We start from the raw sequence: 21,309 nt of genomic DNA, 5'->3' as shown, positions 1-21,309 counted from the left end.
ATATACAGTAATCACTAATTTCTTTACTTTTTATACAATTAAAAACAGTAAAAACTTACTTTTCCTTGTGCTTCTTTCAACTGTTTTTCTGCTGTTGCCTGCTTGACATTTGCTTCTCGCACCATCTTATGAGCTTCCTGAAAAAGTTAAGATCTCAAATTTTGGAAACAAAGTATTTAGCACTTATTTTAAAAAATCTCTTAATAAGTGACTAAAGCAAAGATATACCACCAAAGTTTAACATGAAAATAAGTATTCAACATCTGCTGAAATAGTGGTTGTCAGCAGATAGACAAACTGTTAGAAATTAGGACTAGGTACCTTTTCTAGTACCTATCACCACTGAGGCAGTGCAATCATTCAACCCACAGCTGAATAAAGGACTGTGGCTGCGATGAAAGAAAATACATGATGTGCATGTTAAACCCAATTTCTATGCAATTAAGTTTTTATAATTTGATCACTATATACATGTATATATGTATATTATATATACTTATCAACACACTCATCTTAGTCACAGCAAAGACATATAGAAGAGACAAGTAAAAATATTAAAATATCAATAGTATTGCAGTTTATAGAAATGACAGCTGAGAAACCTTATCAATTAAAAAAACTCACAAATGATATGAAGTAATGATTTTGTACAGAGTAATCTAAAAAGATAAGTCAGTTTACCTTTTAACAGGGTCTTAATTCTTTTAGTAGCACAAATATGAAACTCTAGGTATTTAATTCTCTTTTATTTATATAATATTTATTCATCAAACATTTATTCACACCATCTTTGTGAGGTTCTGTTCCAGGTGCTCATAATATATTAGGAAAAAAGACAAGGTCCCTGTTCTTACAGAGCTTACATCCTGATTACAGTCTAATAATTAATATATCTGAGCAACAATTCTGGATTTTATTCTAAGTGCAGCATGAAGTCTTACAGTCTTCTAAGAAAGAGAGGGATATGATTAAATTGTATTTTAATTTTTACTTACTGATTTTAGAGAAAGAGAGGAAGAGGGAGAAGGGGGGAGGGAAGGAGAGAGAAACACTGATTTGTTGTCCCACTTGTTTACGTATTCATTGGCTGGTTCTTGAATGTGCCCTGACTAGGGATCGGGATGATGCTCTAACCAACTGACCTACCCAGCCAGGGCTGAATTTGCGTATTTAAAAGATTGCTCTGCTGCATCGAATAACCTCTATAAAAGGATGAAAGATGGACTGGAACAGTATATAGGGTGCTCGAGATAATCCCCTGGGATGTAATAACATATACTTTGGAACTTGGATTTGCAGTTTATGAGAAAGAAGAAAGGGAGGAAGTGGGGATGGAAGGAAGGGAGAAAGGGAGGGAGGGAGAGAGGGAGGGAGGAAGCTTCAAAGATATTTAACACATATCTTGACAATGACACCTTCACAAGGTCGGTCAGCTGTTCAGTGGCCAAGTGGAAGAGAAGTCCTGCACTTCAGAGTCTGACAGTGGCCCTCCTGTTTGTTCGTTTGCTTTTACAGTAGTGCAGTGAATTGGTTTATATTGGGTTAGCCAAAGTCTGTTACATTTTTTTCTGTACAATGGCAGAAGTAGTGCCTAGTGGTCTTTAACTTCATTTGCTCCAGTTCTGTTAGACTGTTTTGTGACAGCTGTTACTTCAGCATGCGTTTAAAAAAAAAACTTACCAAAATTGTGGAACCATTTTAATATTGAAGATGGAAGAAGATAACATTTTTAGCATATTATGCTTTATTATTTCAAGAAAAGTAAAAATGCAACTGAAACACAAGAAAAACATTGTGCAGTATATGAAGATGGTACTGTGACTGATAGAATATGTCAAAAGTGATTTGTGAAGTTTCTTGGTACAACTGACATTCTGGCCAAGTAATTCTTTGCTGTCGGGCTGTCTTATGCATTAGAAGATGTTTAGCAGTACCCCTGGCCTCTACCCATGAGAAGCCAATAAATTGCTGCAGACAGCTGACATATTCAAAAGACCCAAAACAATAAAGTTATCAGTAAAAATGAAAAATTCGTCTTTTATTTTATGGAAAAAAGGTAATAGACTTTCTGGTCAACCCAATATGTGCCCATGAATGTGAATTTAGAGATTATATTAGTTTAAATTTAAAAAGCTTTACTATCAATGGTTTATGATGAGATGAGATTAACTGTGGAAATCTTCCATGAACAATTGTGCTGGTTATTTTGTGCCAAAATCCTCAGAACTGTCAAATTTAATAATGAGGTAAGCATTTTTCTTGTGAAAAGAACAATTGTTTCAGATTTGCTGAATTTTCCTGTAATAGTAAGTAGCTGTCAATTGAACTATTTGGCAGATATTTTCTCTTTTTTTTAAGATTTTATTTTTAGAGAGGGGGGAGGGAGAAAGAAAGAGAAACATCACTGTGTGGTTGCCTCTCGAGCGCCCGCTACTGGGGATCTGGCCAGCAATCCAGGCATGTGCCCTGACTGGGAATTGAACCAACGACCCTTTGGTTCCCCAGCTGGTACTCAATCCACTGAGCCACGCCAACAAGGGTTATTTGGCAGATATTTTCAAAATAATAAACATATCTAATCTGACTCTTCAAGAAAAGTTACATTTTAACTATAAATGCAGATTAGCTCATGCTACGGAAAGAATAAAATTGTTTAAATGTTTAGAAATAGACTGTGCTTTCATTAATAGTGGACTATGTAACTTGGACACAATGTCCCATGGGGAAAAATTAAAAGAACTGGAAAACTTTTTAAAATGTGTTTGAAGGCATTAGAGAGCAAATGAAACAGTGAAGGCCTGGGGCACCAAATCCAACAGAAGATGTCAACTCAGAAAAGTGAGCTGGGATTTGGGGTGACCTTTCCCTTTGATATAAAAAGGACGCAGTGCAAAGATATAACACTCATGTAATTGGAGTCCCAGAAGGAAAAAAAAAAAGAGAACTAGAGTAAGGAAGAAACAGTCTCTAAAAAGATAACATACAGGATTTTACGCATTGACAAAACACATCAAAACATAGGTACTAAAAAGTTGGAAAATTCTTCTATCACTCCCTCATTCTGAAGCAGAAAATGACAGAAGTATTATTTATACCAGGAGTCAGCAAACTTCTTCTGTAAGAGCCAGACAGTAAGTAGTTTTGGCTTGTGAGCCAACGTCTGTTGCAATTATTCAACTCCGTTGTTGCAGCGTGAAAGTGGTCACAGACAATACATACATGGACAAGTGATTGTGGCCATTTCCATAAAAATTTATGGGCACTAAAATTTGAATTTCATATAGTTTTCATATATCACAAAATTTTCTTCTTTTGATCCCCCTACAACTATTTTAAAATGTAAAAACCAATCAGCTCAAAACTGTACAAAAGAAGATACAGACCAGTTTTACCCTGCAGGAAGCAGTCACATCTTTATACTTACAAACTTTGAAAACAGAATTTTTAACCTAATTCTCCAAAAAGCATGAGTTATTCCTAATCTTCTGATTAATTTGCAAAAACAACTTGTTGGTATCAGAGAAGACAGAAATTCAATACAGAATTTTCTGAAAAAACTTTCACATAACTGAACAAAACTGAAAATGTAATATAATGATTTCAAACAAGGGAAGATATGCTTCTCCCATTTGGATCTATATATGTGTGAGTTAGCAGCAGCATTAAATCTAATTTAAGAAAAAAACACTTAGACCAGACCTTCATCTAGATAGTGAATTGTTAAAACAAGATTTTCAAAACCAAGGTAATATATTCAATCAAACTCATCTCACTAAATACAGGGGTGGGCAAAAGTAAGCTTACGGTTGTATGTGAAACAGTTGATTCTTGTATTATTATTCATTAATTATTGTGTTATTTTCCATACAACTATAAACCCACTTGCCCACCGCTGTAAGTTAATGCTCACACTCACAATGTGTTTTAGAAGAAAATATTTTGTACTATTGTAAAAAATGTTAAGCATTATTATTTTCACTCTTACAAAATTGTTTTACAATTTATGTAACACATTATTATAAATGTTAGTATGTGCATATACTTTATAAGTATATATGCTTTAGAACAGTGCCTAGCACATGGGGAACCCTGAATAAATACAAGGTATCTTCATTACAACTAAGGCACATGCTCAAATTTTTCTTTTACTGATCAGGTACATGAACAAAATGTTTGGCATATACTAATCTAGGTAAGAAACGACGATGGCATGAAAGACGGTGTTAGCAATATCACAAGAGAAAGGCAGATGGGCTGCTTTAGGTGCTCACGGTACAGCCTTTCTGAGAGGCTGACTGTGGGATGGAGAGAGGCCTCAGTGATGGCTCCTGTTTCTGTGGCTTGAGACAAAAGGAACTGCTATTTATGACTTTTATAGTACTCAAGGCAAGACCTGAGGGCATGAATCTGAGTCCCAGGACTGCTCCTTAGCCTATCCATGCCTCATTTTCTTCACAGATATAATGATGGTAACTTGCACTCTATGCCTCACAGCATTATGGAGAGAAAACTACACATATCATAAAAATGTACTAAAACTGGTGGACAAATTTTTTAAAATCTTAAGATTACCTATCTTTTTTTTTTCCATGTTAAATGTAGACTACTTTGTAAAGCATTCTTTCAACTGACTTAATTTTATAGTATTATCTCAAAATCTAAGATATTAGGAGGAAAAAAAATACATATAACTTTAGAGTTCTTCCATACTTTTTGATACTTTTAAGACTCAACTTTGCTATATACAAAGTATAATTATATTCAAGATTATTCATCATACATAAGCTAATTTGAATTTACATGTTAAATTTACCAAAACTGTGCAAATTGAGTTTATTTAGAATAATCTTTAATTCTCAAACCTACATACATATATACATACCCATAAAATGCAAGCAAAAATCTTTTCAAATGACAATGGTAAACTGAGATCATGAACCCACAATTTAGACCAGAGAAAAATTTGAACACTTTTTCTCAAAATTCAGAAATAATTGGTTTGAATACAACTTTCTTCATTACTAAAATCATGTTAAATCAATGTAATTTCCTTCCCAGGAAGTTCATAGTGTCAATACTATTAGCCATTGTTAGCTTGGGATAATTAGGGACCCCAAAACTATGTTTTTTAGATATACTTTTTCATTAATTACACAAACTATATATCTAGTACTTCACATTCCACTGCATCCAAGAAGGAAAAGTTTCCTTCTATTTGTTTTCTTTCTATTTCATCTACAGAATATACATATAAGTACAGAAAGGTGGAGCTAAGCAGGGCTAAAATCAAGGGCATGCAGATAAGAAATCAAAATTAACATAGGTAGTACAATATATCTGCTTTCTTATCTAATTTCCACATATCATTACAAAATTTTCTTCTAGCTATACAACAATGGAAGAAAGCCTTATGTTTCTGTATACTCCCTGTACATATAAAAATATAACAAGCACACAGCTAGCTCCTGTTCCAGATCGTTAACTTCCCAATCTCCTCCACCTTAAATTTCTCTTTCTCTCATCTCTAATGACTAGCTATCTAAACAAAAAATAAATTAGCTTTAAAATGTTCAGGAAAGAAAATGACCCCCAAAAAGGCAGAGGAGAGGGCAAACAGGTGTAGAGCAGAAGGCACATGGAAAGCTCATGTGTCTGAAGACTTCCATGCAATCTACTCGTAATGATAAAAATTGTAGAATATGCATTTAATAGACTATTCTATCATTACACTGACTATGCAGTAACCTAGAAAGAGGTTTATTTGAAAAAAAACCTATAAAATACGGTAGGATTTCAACTATGTCAGCAAATAGGCATATCCAACACTGAAATACATAGAGCTGCATAAATACAAATACAGGGTAAAGAAATTCTCCCCTAAAATCTTTTATTACATTAAAAGTTTTAAGAACAAATTTGGTAAGAAAAAAAACATTGGTGAGTGATAACAACATCAGTCATTCTAGTAACACATCAATGCTTTTGATAAGGAACATTTCTGAGGGCCAACCTAAAAGGAGGCCCTCCTCGGTGGTAATTCTTAACAGCAAGGGAGCACTGTCCTCCACCCATCCCTCATGGATGTTTGTAAGTTGTCAAAATGATCGTGGAGTATTTTTAGCATTTTGGGGGCAAAGCCGAGTGTGATGGTTAATTTTGTGTCAACCTGACTGTGCCCAGACATTTAGTCAAACATTATTCTGGGTGCATCTGGATGAGACGGACATTTAAATCAGTAGGCTGAGTAAAGCAGACTGCCCTCCAGAACATGGGTGGGCCTCATCCAATCAGCTGAGGACCTGTACAGGACAAAAGGCTGACCCACGGAGAATTAAGAGAGAAGTCATTCTGCCTTCAGGCTCAAACTGAACATAAAATCTTCCTGGGTCTTGAGCCTGTCAGCCTTTGAATTAGGATCACACCATCGGCTCCCCCTATTTCTCAAGTTATTGGACTTGGACTGGAACTATATCATCAGCTCTTCTGGGCCTCACCCCGCAAAACTTGGGACTTACCAGCCTCCAAAATCACATGAGCCAATTCCTTATATAAGCCTCTTTTTGTATACATGTATATGTATCTATGCATATACATACATCCTATTACTTCTGTTCTTTGGAGAACCCTAACTAATACACCAAGCATACTAAATATCCTACAACATCAGTGGCACTCCTACTGAAAAACACTGTTTGAGTTGGGTAAAAATTTTGGCTCTAGTGGCAGGCTGCAGATAAAAAGGTGTACCTTCTAATACGTAGATGTACCTCCTTGTATTCCTCAAATCATCCCGTATGAGATATACATCAAGGGTTTGACATCTTTCTTGTAGAAGTCATATAAAGTTACTCTAAAGCAGTCTCTAAAAGTTAGTACAAATCAAAATTAAAATCTACCTCCTCTCTTTCCACATTTGCATATTTAAACAACCTGATACTGGTAGCCCATAGTCTTTTTTCCTTTTCACAGCATTTTAAGTTGCAGACTTTATATTTCTTAAGGATTTTATTTTTTCTTAGAGAACTTATAAATATGCATAAATCTAAGCATACTTTTCTCGAGATTCCCTCAAAAAAAATTCTATCAATATATAAAAATCAAGACTTTGGCCAAGATGTAAATAGACCAACCTCAAATAGACTAGCTGTGAGTTCCTCCAATTCCTGTCCAAGTTGATCCCGTACTTTGGAAAGCCTCTCACACTCTTCATCTTTTAACTTTAGTTCCTGTGAGAAATTGATCATTTTATTTTGGATTTCCATAGTTTGAAGTTAGATTCAGCAGACTATATAATCTTTACTAATAAAACTATAAAATAGTAATACTGTCTCCTTGTACAATAGTCACAATGAAAATGTTTATTTACCACTTGCTATGTGGAAGACGATTGAGCAAATCTAAAATTACAAATAGTTCTAACTCACATATTAAATTTTCATGTTTCTTTCATAAAACATCCAAAGATTACGTATGACTATATATTTTACATGTGAAAATAAACAATTACATGATTTCATTCCATTTTCCATTAACTTTTGTCTAAACATATTTATTTCCATCAAGCAGCAATTTATGCAATTATGCTTATTCATTTCAATATAAGTTCAACAGGTTGTTTCCATGTTTACTTTAAAAATTTTTCACTTGTAATTTTATGTACATATCTCAATTAGTTTAAAATTTCCATCAGACTATACCATTTTAACACTACAACCAGAGGCAAATGATGCATATTTAAAACCTAGAAGAATGTTAACAACAAAAATCACATCTTACATTTATATATGACTCCCAACAGATCACAAAGAAATGTTAAAAAAAAAAATCCTGTATTAAGATGTTACAATATAGTGTCAGATGGGTATAAGATTTAGCAAGATGATCACTTAGTAAATTATATAATGTCTAATCACTGGGGTGTACACCTGAAACTAATAAAATATTGTATGTCAACTCTAATTGAAAAATAAAAAATGATTTCAATTTTAAAGTTTTTTAAAAGATCTTACACATATACAATTTTATATGTTGCTCTAAATTAATTTTTCAAACTTAGAGATTAAAAAATCAAGCTCCTTTTATATTGGTCACAATTACACTAATAAAATAAAGGGTTAGTTGTGCTAAAACTGTGGTGGCAGCATAGTTTTTGAATCTCCCAAGGACAACTCCTGAAAACCAAATATACCAGTTGTGATATCAGAAGAACCCAGTGATGACTACATCTTCAATAAAAGTAGGTAAAAGAGAATCCCCTCAAATCTTAAGACTATGAGAGAATGTGGCTCCACCACCAATACCACAGGATCAGCAACTGTGTGGAAGAGGAGCAACAGGAAGTAATAGGACTACACAGCTACCCTGCAAAATCTCACAACTCAAATAATCATTATTAATACGGCAAAAGAACAGAATTCTACCACTGGTGGACACAGGGAAAACAAATCTGAAAACAAAGGGAAAAAAGGGAAAGGTTTTCCGAGGCTCCACATCCCAGATAAGTGCAAAAATCTGTCCTAAGGCAGCAAACAGTACTGTGAACTCTAAACTCTCAGGTATCTCAAAGCATCAAGCAAAGAAACCCTTCCAGGACAGAGCTCCATGCTAAGGAAAAAACTCGTGCAATCTGAAACCAAACTGCAGGACAGAAATAATGGAGTTAGAAGTTTCAGATATTAAAGGAGGAAGGTGAGGGTGAAGTTCCAAAGGAAACAGATCTCAGGAAATACTATAAAAAATAAGTAGCTTATGATGTGATGTGGAGCCTGTAAAGCTCACAGAGTCACCGGGTTAGAGAAGAAAACTTTCCTGAATAAGGCTTCTCTCTAAGAGACAGAAAGAAGCAGCTACACAGATGACACTCACAACAATAGAAGGGAAAGCCTGTGAACAGAAAACTAAGAAAGCTATCCTGGTTTATCTGCTCCTTCACAGGAACCTGCCCCTAATAGTCCAGGGAAATCTAATTCACTGAAACATGGAAAACAAACAAAAATATGTGAAATTATCATAATGGGAAACAAACACAAAGCCAACTCACCTTTAAGGGAAAAGAGAATCACGCTGGTATAAAAAATCAATAGCAGCTTATGCTAGAAAACAGTGCAGTAACATTTTTAAGATACTCAAAGGGAAAAAAGAAAGTGACATAAGGATTTTAAATCCAGCCACAGTGTCCTTCAAGTGCAAGGTTAGAGACAAAGAGTTATAAACCTGTAAAACTTTAGAGAATAACTCCCCCGGAGCATGCCTGAGTGATTCAGAATGAGATTCAGATAATCAAGAAAAAAATTGAAGAAGATTTAACATTAAAGACTGGGGATGAGAAGTAAATATATTTAATTATAGAACTACAACTAGAAGATGGGAATATCAAGAAAATGAAAACACAAGCCACTGATTGGGAGAAAACACCTGCAAAAAACATGCCGGATGAAGGATGGTTATCCAAAATACACAAAACAATTCTTAAAATCCAACAGTAAAAAAATGAACAATCTGGTTACAAAATAGGCAAAAGACCTGAACAGACACCTCGCCAAAAAAGATATACAGAGGGCAAATAAGCATATGAAGAGATGTTCCATATTATACAAAATCCAGGAAATGCATATTAAAACAAGTACCACCATAAACCTGTTAGAATGGCCAAAAACAAAAACACAAAAAATGCCGGGCGAGGATGTGGAGCAACAGGAAGTCCCATTCACTGCTGGTGAGAATGCAAGATGGTACAGCTACCTTAGAACACTGTGCAGCAGTCTTTTACAAAACTATGCAGATTCTTTTCTAAATATATATCAAGAGTATTTATTGTAACAGTGCTTAATATAGAAAAATGTTAAGGAGGACCTAGTTAAAGAAATTACAGTAACTCTATGCAATGAAAAGGGCTCAGTTTCAGGCTGGGTTAGGGTTAATGTGAGTGCTGAAAGAAAGCAGTCAAGGAAGCTTAAGGAAAAAATTCAAGATGTGAACAGTGCTTACGTATCTTTACATATTTCAATAGGTAACACTTAGTTTTATGCATCTAGAAAGGCTTCATAGGAATACAAAAGAAACTCCTAACCATGGTTGTCTCTGGGAAGATAACTGACCGACAGACCAAAAGCAGTCTGACAAAACTAAACATCTGTACTCTTACCACACCATCTAGCTCTGCACCCTTAGGTGCAAAACCTTTGGCATTAAACCAAAGGAGTTGAAAACTTATGTCTACACGAAAATCTGCACTCAAATGTTTATATATTCATAATTGCCAAAACTGGGAGGCAACCAAAACACAGATGAATGGATAAACAATTCTGGTGAATGAATAAACTGTGGTACATCCAGATAATGGAATGTCACTCAGCGCTAAAGGGAAATGAGCTAGCAAGCCATGAAAAAGCACGGAAAAAAAATAAATGCATAGTACTATATAAAAAAATCCAACCTGAAAACGCTACATACTGGATGATTCCAACTAATATGACATACTAGAAAAGGTATTAGAATGGCTGACAGGGTGTAGGAGGTAGAGAGGATAAATCATCGGAGCACACAGAATTTTTAGGGCAGTGAAACTATTCTGGATGATACTGTAATGGTAGATACATGTCATTATACATTTGCTAAAACTCACAGATGCACATACAACACCATAATGTAAACTCAGGACTTTGGGGGATAACGATACATCAGTGTAGGTTCATCAAGTGTAACAAATGTGCTACTCTGGTGCAGAAATGGTGATAATGGAGCGGGCTGTGAACATGTTGAGACAGGGGCTTTCCTGGGAACTCTGTACTTCTCTCTCAGTTTTTCTGTGAACCTAAAACTACTCTAAAAATTAAATTTTATTTTTTTAAATGAGGATAAAGCTGACAAAACAGTTATGTAAATGTTATAATGTTTGGAGATGTCAAGTAACATACACACAAAATAGGAGAAAGATGAAACTAAATTGACAAATATCTCAATAACTGGAACTAAAGAAACACAATTCACTTTGAGGCTCACAAATCAATCAGTATACACCTAAACATACTCAACACCATAAGGGTGAACATCAAGATGTTTAAACTAAAATTTAATTATACCAAGAAAAGAGAAAAAACAGTAACTAGATAATTTTAGTATTGCTCATGGTAGGGAACAAAGGCAGTAAGTAGCTAAAGAAGCGCTAAGAGGTATTTATATCTTCAATTAAAGGTAACAGAATGGAAATTAAACCTTCCAAAATACCAAAAAGGAAAAAAGGAGGAGGTCCCAAAGAAAACAAAGCACATAGTGAAAAGGCATCAAGTATCTGAAAGCCATGTAGCAGAAGCAAGCTCAAATGTAACACATTTGTCAATAAATGCAAATGAGTAAAACTCACCTATTAAAAGAAAATGATTTTCAGATTGGCTAAAAAAGCAAAATCTATCTCTATGCTCTACACAAGAGATATACCTAAAATAAAGTCATTCAGACAGATTAAAAATGAAAGGAATATGCAAAAGTATACTAAAAAGTAATACAAATAAAAATAAAACAGGACTGTCTTACAATGTCTGTCAATCTTGCTAGCAGGCAGACCAGGCAGAATAAAGGGCAAAATCATTAAAGACAAGGAAACTTCATAATGCTAAAGACTACGATGCAAAATAAAACCTTTAAAATACCCCCAAATATAAAAGAAGACCTAAACAACTAGGAAGAAAGATATGTCATATTGTTGGATAGAAAGACTTCATAAAGATGTCAATTTTCCCAGGTTAATTTATAAACCTATAAATGCATAAATTTAATACCAGATTCTTTGGAACTCTAACATTTCACTAATTTGTAAGTGTATATGAAAACTAAGTCAATTCACTCAACATTTCCGACTAGGTAGGCACTACGGTGATCCTTCAGGATACAAACCAAGTAAGATACTACTCCTTGAGAACCCTCCATCTATTAGAGCAACATATATGTCATTCATGAAGGGAAAATTCTTGAACCACCCCCTACAGTCTACCAAAGTGGCATAAACCTCACCCGAATACTAAAGACCCTTTACGTGTGCGCGATTTTCCTTTTCAGAATGATTTCCTTTGTTCCATACAGTAAAGATAGAGTTAATTTGTTCAGATTCATTCTTGTGTCATTACCCTAACTGATCCCAGCCAGCCGAGCTAACCCTTTCCCTATTAATGAAGGAAGACCTTCTCTTTATGCTACAAGGTCCAACTTAATCTACCTATATGAAGTCAAATTTGTAGCTCGTGTGAATATTTTTTAGAGTTTAATCTGTACTTTTCATTATTATAATATAGTTTTCAAAATTCATTCCTTCAATGAACATTAATTTTGTGTTCATTGGATGTTAATTTTTCTGTTAGCATCAGGCATTTATCTAATAGTGATGGAGACACATAAAAAATGTGAGCCCTGGCTGGTGTGGCTCAGTGGACTGAGCATCAGCTTGCGAACCAAATGGTCGCTGGTTCAGTACCCAGTCAGGGCACATGTCTGGGTTACGGGCCAGGTCCCCAGTTGGGGGCATGTAAGAGGCAGCCACACAATGATGTTTCTCTCTTTCTCTTCCTCCCTCTTCCTCTCTATCTAAAAATAAATAAAATCTAAAAAAAAAGGTGAGGCCCAGTCCATGATTTTCACTAAGTCATAGCCTACTGAGGGTAGCAAATCTTTAAAACAGATCCACAAGGCAATTCGATAAGGGCTGTAGTAGTACTAGGTACATCCTAGAAAATGTACAGAAATGTAAAGAAAGGAATAAAACAGTATAGTTTCATAGTAACTAGAGGCGGGGAGGAGTGGATGCTATAAGAAGATAATGCCAGAAAGTTAGGTTTATGGCCAGTCCTGAAAAGTCCTGGCTAAGAAATTGAGACTTACTTAAAAGACAAGAAAAAATTATCTCAAAGGCAATGAGAAGGCACTAACAGATTTTAAGTAGAATAGTGACAATCAGATTTGCAATTCAAAATGATAACTTGCAAGGTGTGGCTAGGTTAAAAAAAAAAAAAAAAAGACTGGAGACAAGGCAAACAGTTGATCATTGCAATACTTTAGGCAAGAGATACAGATTTAGGGTGGTAATACCAGAGAAAAGAAATTAGAGATATTTAAAAGTGTCAGAGCCCTTGATCAAGTGTACTTCATCAAATTTAAGACATCATTTTTTAGATAAACATTTCATACATCAAGGAAAAAAATTGCTGTCAATGAAACTATGATACAATGCTTTTTTGCCTAGAATTTTCATTTTACACTTACAGAAAGAATTCTTTTAAACTGATGAAGACACAGACTTTTATCATGCCAGACTTCTTCTCTTTTGTACCTTTCTTTTTGTCATAATAAGATTATTTTGAAGACATTTAACCAAGTAATTAAGTCCAACAAATATAGCACCCAACTCACTTAATTCAACTGAATTAATCACACATGAACAGCTATAACCAAGTTCATGCACAAGTACTCAGTGACAATTGTCATGATTGTTGCCTAGGTGAGAGCAATTTTAAAACTCACACTGTTTCTGATCAGAGACTTTAAAATAGAAAAAAACATACAACTCAGAATGAGTGAAACATTACCATGTATACATGTCTTTTCTCTCCACCAAGAAACACCTTAAGGACAGGGTCAAAAAAGTTTTATTTTTTCCCTCTGCAGGGCCTCATACAATGTTGTAAGTACCTCGGTTACTCAAGTAATATTTGTTTATGAAGAACACAGTAAATGTTTATAAACGTCCTTAGCCACAGTTGGTAGGGCTGTGTTGAACATGGATCTGCTACAGGTATGTGTTTTTGAGTGACTTTCTCTGGCTGCAAGCTATCCCACTGGATTTTATTTTCCAAGTTATTTTATTCTCTTTAGGAAAGAATACTTAAAAAATGAAAAGTAACTCCTTATACAAGTAGGTCTCACACATTAGGAAATGTAAGAATCAACAGGAGAGCTTTGTGAAAATGCATATTCTGAAGCCTCAACACAATCATTTTGATTCAGCAGAATCTGAGACACTATATTTTAATAAAGATAAACTAAAGCCAAATTTCTGCCTCAGAATTCCAACAAAACTGCCCACGACCTGCGGAAGGCAAACAGGTGAAAGACTACATCACCACCTCTGACATCCTCATACCTGAAAGTCTATGATCATGTGTGTAAGGCAAACCCCTACACACAGTGTGGGTTTGTTGCTGGAAAAGTGGCTGCCCAGCCCACCACATGGTTACCTACTTGGGTAGCAGCAGGTAACTTTTCACACCAAAAGAATGTGATTATCAGTCATGTTTATCACTTCTAACTCAAGGCCTTTTAGAAGCAGGCGTGCCTTCTCCCAAGTTTTCTCTTCCCTTCATCCCAGTGGTTAAGAACAGATAAAAATAACACTCTAAAAGACTACAAAGATCCAAGACAGAAGAAACACAGATTTGTAAATTATTTCATTCACAAAGAACTGCCTATCAACCAGAAGCATCGGCTTTGAAGTGTTAAAAGAATAAAAATAAACTTCTATTAGGTTAAGTCAATAAAATTTAGGGGTTGCTTACAAGAGCTAGTATGTTCCTAACTAGCATATTACGCATTGTTGTATGAGTAGACACACATGCAACTGCATACACATGTATATATTCATTTAGTCAACAAAATGCATTGGAAACCCAGTACGTGCTCAAGATATAATCATGAGCAATAACAGACGCAGTTCTTATCCTCATGAAGCTCAAAATTAATGAAGCATGTGTGTGTTTGTTTCTGTGTGGGAACAGAATAAAGAAACAGAACTTTCTCTCCCAATCAAGACAAAGTAACAGGGATCATATTTACGCCCTGTACCCCCCACCCCTGACACAACTAAACACCTGGAAAAAATACATGAAACACAGATATTTAAGGCAATGGACATCAGGCAACAAAGCAGCAATCTTCCAGATAAGACAGAAAATAAAATGACCTCTATGATTTGCCCCAGCTTATCACCCAGAGAGAAGTATTATTAGACAAAGATTAAAATAGTTATTTAACTAAATTTCATACGTTCAAGAAGCTAGAGGAAAGACTAAACATGTTGAATAGAGCAAAGAAAAGGATCAGCAGAGTAGACACTTTCATTTTCTCCACAATGAAAGAGAGGGGAAAAAAGATTTAAAAAAATGCATAGAGTTTCAGTTAGCTGTGAGACAACTTTAAGTAGTCCAATGTTCATGTAAAAGGACTCTTGAAGGAGGAGTGCTTTTGAAGAAATAATGGCCAAAGTTTTCCAAATTCTATGAAAATTAACCTATGGGTTCAAAAAGCTCAACAAGTCCCAAGCACAAGAAACCTGAAGAAAACCACACCAAAGTACATCATAACCAAACTGCTTACCGCCAGTGATAAAAAGAAATGCTCACCTCCTGCAGAGCAACAAAGGTAAGGATAACAGCTGACTTTTGTGAGACACAATGCAAGCTAGAAGATATTGGAGTATCTTTAAAGTACTAAAAGAAAAGACTGTTGATCTAAAATTCCTTACAGACTGAAAATATCTTTCAAAAAAAAGGTGAAAGAAAGACCTATTCAGATATACAACAGCTAAAAATAATTTATCATCTGCAAACACACCACAAAACTTTAAAGGATGTCCTTCAAGTAAGAATAAAATGATATAAGATGGAAATCTGGATCTACATGAAGGAATGAAGAGCACTGGAAATCACAGCTACATGGGAAGACAAAAATAGCTTAGAAGTAAAAAGATGGAAAAAGGATAACTATCGGGCCTCTTGAGAATAGCTGTTGACTTAATTTTGACTCACAAACTGCCACAATTCAGGGGAGTAAGTATTAATATTGCACTATCTTGTACTCTTCATAATAAAATTCACCACTCATATGTGTTCACATGTCATTATTATTTCAATTACCCCAACAGTACCTCTAAATACAACAAATTAAAGATTTCAAAAGAAATTACCAACTTCAGCTCAGAAATTAGCAATCTGTTCTGATCAATAAGTAACCACAGTGCATTTTCAAAGATGAATATATATGCTCAGTAGTTTGCCTCTGTATGAACTGCGATTTCACTTAACGCTGTGTATTAAGACAGCAGAGTCTAAGCCAGATGGCAGAAGACAAACACAATCACGTCTCAGAATACCCCTTCTCCTTGGGAAAAGACGTAAAAGGCTGTTAGTATTCCTTCCTGATAAAATATATTTAGCCAAAATGTTTTAACATATCTGCATGGGTGTTTCCCCATAAGCAATTCATTACAGCATTTATAAAGAAACATGTATCGTTGTACCATATTACATCAGGTGCTGGGGATACAAAAATCAGTGTTATGCTCTTGACTGACAAGTGGAGTAGGGATGGGGTGGAAATATGTGGTTTTGTAATGTCATAATATGCTGGAAATTACTCCTATATAATGCTTGTCCTATCTTCTGAAGTATCTAAATGTAAATTGGTCCATTTCATCTAGGTTGTCAAATTTATATAGAGTTGTTCATATTAGTCCTGTATTGCATTTTTTATACCTGCAGGGTTTATAATGACAGCCTATTTTATCCCTGCTATTGAATATAATCTACTTCTGTCATTTTTTGGACAATCTTGATAGAGGTCTGTCAATTTTACTGATCTTTTTAAAAAACCACCACTTTGTTTCATTCATTTTCTCTAGTTTTTTTGTTGTCAATTTCATTGATTTTTGCTTCTTATTATTTCCTTCCTTCTGCTTACTCTGGTTTTTCTATTTTCTCATTCTTACAGTGCACACTTAGGTTGTTGACTGGAAACTTTTCCTTTTTTCTAATTATGAATATTCAGTGCTATAAATTTCCCTATGAAATTTAATTAGTCTCAGAAAAAGAAGACTATATGGCTACAAGTTTGAGAATAAATAGCAGAAATTTTAAAGACAACCAAGTGGAAAATAAGACAAATTACCAGAAAAAGAAAATTTTCCAAGGTAAGGCACAAAAAATATTCAAACCCAGCTACAAGACAGAGGTTATATTACTAAAACAATTCCTCAAGACAAAATGACTCGGACTTGAATGGCATCAAGTAAATGACCTTAAAGTCAATCACATGTAAGAAGGGAAAAACTGGCACAGGCAACAAAACCCACCAAATGCACATTACAGGTAATGTAAGACCGGGAGCAGGCTACGTAGAGAGTAAAAGAGTTCTGGGATCTCATTTTTCCAGTTAGTACACTGAGATGAAATTCTTTACTACTTCATCAACTTCCCAGATTCCTAAATGCTGCCCAATAGGAGCTGAGGCTGTGCACAGGTAAAGGATAAGCGTAGAACCATACGGATTTCATTTGAGTTACCCCGCTTCATGGAAAAACATTAATTTCAAGTATAAAGTATGGAAGAATAAAATATCCTTTGGCTTACCCTCTGAGCTTTTGCAAGTTCTTCTTTTAATCTTTCATAGCCCTTTTCTCTGACTTCCAAAACAGACGGGCTTCGTAAACGGGACAGACTGTCGGTACTCAACCCGAAAATATCGTCACTGCCATCACAAGCATCTGCTACAGTGGCGCCCTGCAGAAACGCCCTCTCAGCACTGCAGCTGTCCTTTCTCGTAGTTAATCTCGTTAACCCCGCTGTTACTCCCGAGGTAGAACTAGGTGCTGGGTCTGTAACATGGATGCTACAAAGGAGAGTTCAGAAAACATCAGCATATGCTCAGATACGACTGGCATAAACACGCCTAGAAATACTCCAGCCATAAACATACAGGTCTATCCAATTTGGTAGCCACTGTATTTAATGAATAGCATGCCTTCAGTGAAAGCTAACATTTTAAGACCTTAATAGCCACATGTGGATCGTCATTAGCACAGAAACAGAACATTTCCATCATTAGAGAAAGTTCTATAGCATAGTGCTACTCTAGAACCGGGGTCAGCACACTGAACAAGCTAAATGCAGCCTGCCGCTTGTTTTTATAAGATACTCAAGCCGAGAATTATTTTTACATTTTCAAATGGTTGAGAAAAATCAAAATAATATTTTGTGGCCTGAGAAAATTATATGAAATTTAAAGCTCAGTATCCATATATAAAGTTCACTGGAGCTTATTCCTTTACATACCATCTATGGTTGCCTTTGCACTTTAAGAGCAGAGTTGAGTAGTTGCAACAGAGACTGCATAGCCCACAAAGCCTAAAATATTTACTATCTGGCTTTTTATATAAAAAGTTTGCTGACCCTTGCTGTCAAGCATTAACATGTATTGTTGTTCATGGACATGCCGACATGATTCAATTTTCTAAAACATTAAAACTTAAAAAAGGGCAACCAAGCAAACTGTCCATTCGTTTAATACACTACTCCATAATAAGCACGTTGATGATTTCTTACCTGATACTAGATATTTCCGTACAATTTAAACGTCTGGGGGATGAATATACAGGTTGTGTAGGAAGGTCAGATACATCTAAGGCATTGGCCTGGATAGGGGCAGAGCACAAAGATGAAGGGAGAGGCCGGTAGATGACACCTGGTGAGGTAGTCTGCTCGTGGGCGACCGACTCACACACGCCAAGAAGGTCCGGAGAAGTAGGTGAGGCAAGGTTTACTTCATGGAAGCCTTCCAAGGGGTCATTAGCCATAGCAAATGCCTCATCATAGGATAACCTATTGTTAAAACAAAAAGCAGGTACTTTTGAGATAGTGCTGTTTAAAATTAAATTACAATGGGTAACTATAAAATGTGTTTAACAGTCCATTATAAAATATAAACTTACACTGAGAGACAGCAAAGAGAAAAAAATAACAATTACTTAACATTCATTAAGTGACCTCAGAGTATACACACTACAAAAGGCAAATAGTCTGACTAGGAATAAACTGGTGAGTGATACTAATACTGTTCAAGTGAGTCATAAATAACAATAAGGAATAAATGAAAGTCTGCTTGATATTTGTAACTTTGTCATCATGTGACATTGGTTAGAATTAGAAGAGGCAGTAAATACATATGCATTTAGCATGAGATAGACCTACCTATCTGTTCTGTTCTGCTTCATACTGACTATGTGACTTTGGATGAGTCAGTGTTTTTCCTTTTGTTTTGTATTTTGAAATACTTTCTAATTTACAGAAAAGCTGCTGAGCTCTAACAAACCTTTCACAAAGATTATGAAACTGTTAACATTTTGGAACCATTGAAGAACAGGCTTTGGACATCATGTCCGTTATCCCTTAACATCTCAGTATACATATCCTAAGTACAAGGACAATCTCCTCTCTAACCATAAAACCATCATCAAAATCAGAAAGTTAATATTGATCAGTATTACCATTTAAGCAACAGGCTCCAATAAAATTTCACTGATTATCCCAAAAATGTCCTTTCTAGGCCTAGGATCCAATCCATGATAATGCACTACATTTCTCTAAGCCTTAAATTTCCCCTCTGATGAGATGAGAATGGGGATAGCAGTATTTCCTTCCTTCTCCAAGTTGCTCTGAGGATTAAGGGAGACAAGCCACGTGAAATATTTGGCAGTGTGCTATGTATCTGACACAGAGTATGGCCTCAATAAACATTTGTTATCATAGTCAGCCGCTAACAGTAACATGTATGCTTCAGTTTCTCCATAAGCAAAAAATATTTCCCGTAACTATACAATTACTTCACAGAGTTCACATGAAAACTAAAAGGTGTACCACTTAAATTTTCCACTTGAAGAATCTAAAAGAAGTTTTATAAATCCTTTACTGATTTCCCCCTATCTAACAGAATAAAGTCCAAACTTATTCGCTTGAAATTGAAGGCCTTTGATTATACGAACCCAACCTCTTTCCAATTCTTTCCTTCTACAATAGTACTTGGATAATCATAATGCCTTCCCAGAGCTTCCCCAAATTACTGAACACAAGCACCAAAGTTGGCCTAAATTTCATTAAATATTACAAAAATCATTTATTAAGCTGAAAATTTTTCCTCTGTCATATTCTTAATAGAAAGTGTTAAAAATAAGCCAAGCCCTGCCCAGTGTGGCTCAGCTCAGCATCGTCTCACAGACCGAAAGGTACCAGGTTCGATTCCCGGTCAGGGCATGTGCCTCAGTTGCAAGGTTTGGTACGAGGTTGGAGGAAGTACAAGATGAACCAATGGATGTTTCTCACATCAATGTTTCTCTCCTTCTCTTTCTCCCTCCCTTCCTCTCTAAATAAATAAATAAACAAGCAATAAGCCAAGTAAAGAATAACAAAGGTTGCCATTAAGTTGGGAAAAAAGAGAGTTGACTAAATATTTACATATCCTCTCAAAATTACAGATTACATGTCAGAGACCTTCAAGAATATATATAGGCAATCAAAACTATAACTACTACATCGACAAATGTCAAATTTCAAATCCCATTATTGTCCTCTTTATTGTGGCAAATAGAATTTCAGTCCTCAAAAAAAAAAAGAAAAAAAAAAAACTAGTCCTATTTTCACCCAAAATACTCACTAGGCCAAATGAAAGACCATATTAACAAGAAGTATATAGTGTTAAATACTCAATTATAATTTATTATTTTTTATGAAAGAGAATATTTTTCATTCTTATAATACATACACAAATATATACCAAGCAAATATCTAACCCTGAATATTTCATTTATATTTGAATATAGTTTACTAGTGAATTCACTTTAAGATAGTAAATAGGATTTTTATTAAACTTTGAAGAATAAACTTAACCAAGGAGGTAAAAGACCTGTACTCGGAAAACTATAGAACACTGAAGAAAGAAATTAAGGAAGATACAAATAAATGGAAGCAAATGCCATGTTCATGGATGGGAAGAATCAACATCATTAAAATGTCCATACTACCCAAAGCAATCTATACGTTCAACGTGATCCCTATTAACATACGAATGACTTCACAGATTTAGAACAAATATTTCAAAAATTTATATGGAACCAAAAACAACGCTGAGTAGCCTCCACAATCTTGAGAAATATGAACAAGGTAGCAGGGATCACAATACCTGATATCAAACTATATTACAAGGCCACTGTAATCAAAACAGTCTGTTACTAGCAAAAGAACAGATACATAGATCAATGGAACAGAGTAAAGAGCCCAGAAATACCGTATTTTGTCATATATAATGTGCACCCATGTTTTTATATGCATTATACACAGGATTATTGTACCCATTATTATACCTATTGTATGTGATCACTATACCCATGTATAATGTGTACCCTTATTTTTCCCTCAAAAGTTTGGGCAAAAAAGTGCACATTATACATAGCAAAATACAGTAAACCCATGTCTCTATGGTCAATTAATATTTGACAAAGGG

At 35.1% G+C, this 21,309-nt stretch overlaps 1 protein-coding gene across 1 annotated transcript in view; it reads right to left on the bottom strand.

Annotated features, from left to right (window-relative positions):
- The window catches only part of RAB3IP (RAB3A interacting protein), a 50,736-nt gene that overhangs the window by 14,371 nt on the left and 15,056 nt on the right, over positions 1–21,309 (bottom strand). Inside the window, exons 2-5 of the mRNA XM_054580099.1 lie at positions 18,360–18,635; positions 17,388–17,646; positions 7,131–7,226; positions 60–137 (exon numbers count right to left, since the gene is read on the bottom strand). Coding sequence (XP_054436074.1) covers positions 60–137; positions 7,131–7,226; positions 17,388–17,646; positions 18,360–18,635 — 709 coding nt within the window. The remainder of the gene's footprint in view (positions 1–59; positions 138–7,130; positions 7,227–17,387; positions 17,647–18,359; positions 18,636–21,309) is intronic.

Source organism: Pteronotus mesoamericanus, unplaced genomic scaffold, assembly GCF_021234165.1.
Source record: "Pteronotus mesoamericanus isolate MK-2021 breed Mesoamerican mustached bat unplaced genomic scaffold, CSHL_Meso_final contig_56, whole genome shotgun sequence".
Lineage (NCBI taxonomy): Eukaryota > Metazoa > Chordata > Mammalia > Chiroptera > Mormoopidae > Pteronotus > Pteronotus mesoamericanus.
The sequence above is the reverse complement of the archived record's forward strand: the minus strand, read 5'-3'. Positions and strand labels throughout refer to the sequence as shown.